This window comes from Rhipicephalus sanguineus, chromosome 3, assembly GCF_013339695.2.
Source record: "Rhipicephalus sanguineus isolate Rsan-2018 chromosome 3, BIME_Rsan_1.4, whole genome shotgun sequence".
In the NCBI taxonomy this organism is placed as follows: Eukaryota; Metazoa; Arthropoda; class Arachnida; order Ixodida; family Ixodidae; genus Rhipicephalus; species Rhipicephalus sanguineus.
The window spans coordinates 33,438,614-33,444,128 of NC_051178.1; the positions used below are offsets into that span (position 1 = coordinate 33,438,614).

Sequence of the window (5,515 nt, forward strand, 5' to 3'; positions counted from 1 at the left end):
GAAAGCGACACCTGGCAAAAAAGCGTATGCTTGTTTTTACAAAACAAATTAAACCTGTTGAATGCAGATGACCCATTTCTTGTGCGGAAGTCGAATGAAGTTGTCTCGTTTTTAGAAAATTGCAAGGACAGAAGCTACACAGCATGCTCTTTTGATATCAAAGACCCTTATTATTCTTTGCCGCATCGGGAACTTATGCTCTGTATTGAAAATTGTATCGACAAATACGGTGCTGTTGCGTTTCAAAATGATACAGGGCTTTCAGTACAAGGTTTTTTGGAGGTGTTAAAAACGTACCTCGAGTCGACATTTATGACGTGGGAAGATAAGCCCTACATCCAAACTAACGGCATATGCATTGAATCGTGCGTAGCTCCAATCTTAAGTGACCTCCTCTTAGCGCAGCTTGATAGGCGTGTCCATGAACAACTGCAAGTGTCAAGGGTAGCCAAAATATTCCGTTACGTAGACGACTTTTTAATCATTTTTGATACGGATGAAATGGTCTTAGTACCATTAATGCTTGAGGTTCTTGAAAAATTTCGTGACTGTTTTAAACCGCTAGTGCTAACCTTTGAGATGCCGGTGGACGGAGCTATCAAGTTTTTCGATATGAAACCTCGTTTTTCCAAGGATCACATTTGCTGGGCGCATGAGCCACGTGCTTGTAAGCCACTTCTTCCATTTGACTCGGCCCATTCAAAGTTCGTAAGAAGGTCCATTGCTTTGACGTGCTTCACGATCGTATTAAACAAGTCATGTTTGCATTTGCAGTCATCGTTGCAGTCATGTGGGCTTGGTGACTGTGCCAGGTGGGCTTGGTGACTGTGCCACTGCACGGATCACTAATCAGTTCGCTCTCGCTATGCAGATGGTCCGCTACGTCTTTGTTCATCTGCTGCTGCCTGCGCTTGCGCATGTGGCATCGGCAACATCAACGGAATGCGGCTTCAGCTGTCCCGGAGGCAACGAAGGCAGCGCTCAGCTCCTATCCATCGACAAGTGCCTGGATCAACCAGAAGAGGGACCCAGGGCAGCTGAGCTCAACCAGGCCTGGACGGTCGCATCATCGTCGACAGCAACAAGCCCGTCATCTATAAAAGAGCAAGCACCTTCAGCGGAGCGCTGTGGGCTTGGTGACTGTGCCACTGCACGGATCACTAATCAGTTCGCTCTCGCTATGCAGATGGTCCGCTACGTCTTTGTTCATCTGCTGCTGCCTGCGCTTGCGCATGTGGCATCGGCAACATCAACGGAATGCGGCTTCAGCTGTCCCGGAGGCAACGAAGGCAGCGCTCAGCTCCTATCCATCGACAAGTGCCTGGATCAACCAGAAGAGGGACCCAGGGCAGCTGAGCTCAACCAGGCCTGGACGGTCGCATCATCGTCGACAGCAACAAGCCCGTCATCTATAAAAGAGCAAGCACCTTCAGCGGAGCGCTGTGGGCTTGGTGACTGTGCCACTGCACGGATCACTAATCAGTTCGCTCTCGCTATGCAGGTTGGTGAGCCCTACGATATGTTTTCGAAAAGATCTGGTGATTACTTTCTGGTACAGCTGCCAAGCCCGCAGTGCTGTATGGTTATTATTGCAGAGTGTGTCCACGTAATTCGTGCACTGCTAATTCTGGCTGGAGATATTGAAACTAACCCTGGTCCTTCCAATTCTGAGAACGTTCTTGCTGAGTTGCGTAAACTGTCAGCCGGTCAAACACAACTAATTGCAGATGTCCAGGGCTTGAGAGCTCAGCTCGGTAACACTGATAAAACAATTAGCGAGCTCAACAAAAGACTAACAGATCTTGAAACTCATTATCAATCTTTGGTACCACTTCGAAAGGAAGTGGAGATCATGCGCACTAGCACGGAGCAAACGGCCTGCAGAATCGCTGCGTTAGAAGGCCGTATTGATGACGCTGAAAATCGCTCGAGGCGAAATAACTTAATTTTCTATGGCATACCGGACCCTTCCGCATCTGAAACATTCGCCGAGTCGGAGCACCTGGTGGTAAATCTTTGCCGCGATAACTTACAGGTGCACCTGGAACCAAGAGATATTGAACGCGCGCATCGTCTCGGCCGGCATTCAGTTGGTCGCTGCCGGCCTATAATCGCGAAGATTGCTCTGCATAAAACGAAAACTGCAATACTATCAAATGGTCGCAAACTCAAGGGGACAGGTTACGGCATAGGTGAAGACTTCTCACGCTCCGTCCAAAGCGCTCGAAAACAACTAATTGCGTTTGCGAGAAGCAAGAACAAGCCATTTTCTGTCCACTTTAAAACGCTGCACATAAATCAAAAACGCTACATCTTCGATGATAAATCAAACACTATCAAAGAACTATCGTAGCAGTCGAGGCGGCGGCGGAAGATTGCGACACCTCTTGTTATTTCTAGTAACACTCTTTTACTTTCTACTGTTTACACTAATATTCGTAGTTTTCTTCCCAAGCGGGAACCCATATCAAGTACTGTATTATCCTCTGAAAGCAATGTACTGATACTAACCGAGACATGGCTGACTGATGACATCAGTGATGATGAGGTTTTGTCAGAATTACCACACTTCCGCTTGTACCGAAATGACCGCGTGTCCACTCGCGGTGGCGGTGTACTGATCGCTATTCACGAGCAATTATCCTGCTCAGTGATCAATGCTAAGACGCAACTAGAAATGCTATGGGTACTTATTCAGGCACGTCCTCAGTCCATATTACTAGGCGTTTGTTACCGACCACCCCGCGCTACTTCCGAGTTTTGCAACCAACTTAATCAGGTCATGTGCCAGCTCACGTCTGCCCATCCAAACGCACACATACTTTTATTCGGCGATTTCAATTTCCCACAAATAGACTGGTGTACTAACAATTTGCATTCATCGACAGGTGTAGGCGAAGCCAATGCTTTCCTTGATATGTGCCTGAACTTCAACATGAGCCAACTTGTCACGGAACCAACACGTGTTTCGCAAGATACAGCCAATATCCTGGATCTGATACTAACGAACAATCCCGAAAGCCTGTCACACATTCACTACTTACAGGAAATCAGCGACCATAAGACAATTCATGCTACTTTTTCTTTTGAAGCACTCAAACGAGAAACCAGCAAGAAAACTATTCATCTGTATGACAGAGGTGATTATGAGGCAATCAACGAAGGTCTCAGCGAATTCTTCCCCACATTTCAGGAAACATTGCATCAACATACAGTGGATATGAATTGAATACGCTTTAGCGGTAAGCTGACAGAGTTAACCGATAAATTTATACCCGAAGTTAGCTTCACAACCACTTGCCATAAACCATGGTTTACGAAAAATTTAAAACGCCTTGAAAATAAAAAGAAACGCCTATTCCGATCTGCCAAACGTACAGGACAACCAGATGCATGGGACAGGTATTGTGAGGCTGACCGCGGTTATCTCGTAGCCCTACGTCAAGCGAAGGACTCATTTTATAGTACACACTTACCGAAGCTATTGCAAACTAACCCCAGACAGTTTTGGAAAACACTTAGGGCTGACACACCGCGTGGACCTGTACTAACCAATGATTCTGGAGAGGCGGTCACTGACGAGGATTGTGCGAATATGTTCAATACTACATTTGCTACTGTGTTTACTGAAGAACCAAACATACATTCCCGCATACCTTCGCTTCGCTTCAATCATATTCCTGAAATGCCAGCAATCAATTTTTGTGCGAACGGAATCATGGCCGTAATAGAAAAAATGAAACTGTCATCATCTGCTGGCATAGATGGAATTAACTCCAAAATCCTAAAAAACGTGAAAGAAAGCGCCTCACTTTTTCTTGCCTTAATATTTTCACAGTCACTTTCTTCAGGAGACATTCCATGTGGCTGGAAGATAGGGAAGGTCGTTCCGGTCTACAAGTCAGGTGATAAAAACTCTCCACTAAACTACCGCCCAATCTCACTAACAAGCGTCCCCTGCAGAATCATGGAGCATGTCATCTACTCACACGTAATAAATTTTCTTGACATCAATCACTTCTTTCATCCTTCACAACACGGCTTCCGCAAGGGGTTGTCGTGTGAAACGCAGCTGGCAGCTTTCTTACATGACATTCATGCCAATCTCGATACTAACGTGCAGACTGACACTATTTTTCTTGATTACGCTAAAGCGTTTGATAAGGTGCCTCACCAACGATTGCTTGCTAAACTTGCCCGACTAAATTTACATCCCACCGTCTTAAAATGGATAACCGAGTTCCTTACTAATCGATCACAAAACGTCGTTGTAAATAACCACCTATCTAATCCTGTTCCAGTAACATCCGGTGTACCACAAGGGTCCGTTCTGGGCCCGCTACTATTTTTAATCTATATAAACGACTTACCCTTGCATGTAACTAGTACAATACGTATGTTCGCAGATGACTGCGTTATCTACCGAACCATTCTAACCAATTCTGACCAGATAACTTTACAGAATGATCTTGCAAACATTTACCAGTGGTGCACCGACTGGCTAATGACATTAAACGTAACTAAATGCAAAACTATGTCATTCACACGCAGCGGTAATCGGCTCCAGTTCCCATACACAATTAACAGCCAGCACCTGGAATCGACTAACTCTTATAAATACCTCGGTGTCACTGTAACTAGTGACTTGATCTGGCGTACGCATATTCAAAACATCATTTTATCATCTAATAAAACTTTAGGCTTTTTAAAACGTCACCTCAAGAGTGCTCCGTATCACGTAAGATTACTTGCCTACACATCACTTGTACGACCTAAGTTAGAATATGCATCCGCTATTTGGGATCCGCATCAAGCATACCTCATCAACGCAATAGAATCAGTTCAGAACCGTGCAGCTCGCTTCATTCATTCTTCGTATTCATACGACATCAGCGTTACGTCACTAAAAGCATTATCCAATGTTCCATCGCTCGCTGTGCGTCGGCGCATTTCTTCACTTTGTCTCTACCATAAATTCTTTCACAGTTCCCATCTGCATGAACCATGTTACATCAAACCCGCAGCGCGTATATCGCTCAGGACAAGCCACCCACTGCAGGTTTCACTTATGCGTGCTCGAACATCAACATTTTCAGCATCATTTTTTCTCCGCACGGCAAAAGACTGGAACGACCTCCCTCCTGCCATTGTCGACATAACATGTCCATCTTTATTTGCACAACACGTAACTGACCATATTCTGTCAAGTAGCCTCCGAGTATGATTTTGTTTTCAATAAAGTTTAAGTGTGTTAATTTATATGTATGTTTTGTAAAAATACGAAGAAATGTACAGAATTGTAACCCATGTATTACTTAATATATTTGTTATGTGAACATGTTTATCCCACCCCTTATGTAATACCCCCCCGGGGGTCTTTAAGGAAAATAAACTGACTGACTGACTGACTGACTGATGACAGATAGTTTTAAAAAACAGGTAGACCGCCTTGAAGCAGCATGTTACCCGAAGCAGGTGCTAATTTTCGTAGCGGAATCAGTTCTAAAAAAGATAA

The 5,515-nt window shown here is 44.8% G+C and overlaps 1 protein-coding gene across 1 annotated transcript; it reads left to right on the forward strand.

Moving 5' to 3' along the window:
• Positions 1–801: 801 nt before the first annotated feature.
• Positions 802–2,464, forward strand: LOC119384873 (uncharacterized). The gene has a single exon (XM_037652535.2). The coding sequence runs from the start codon at positions 866–868 to the stop codon at positions 2,351–2,353; it is 1,488 nt and encodes a 495-aa protein (XP_037508463.1). The 5' UTR covers positions 802–865; the 3' UTR covers positions 2,354–2,464.
• Positions 2,465–5,515: the final 3,051 nt, after the last annotated feature.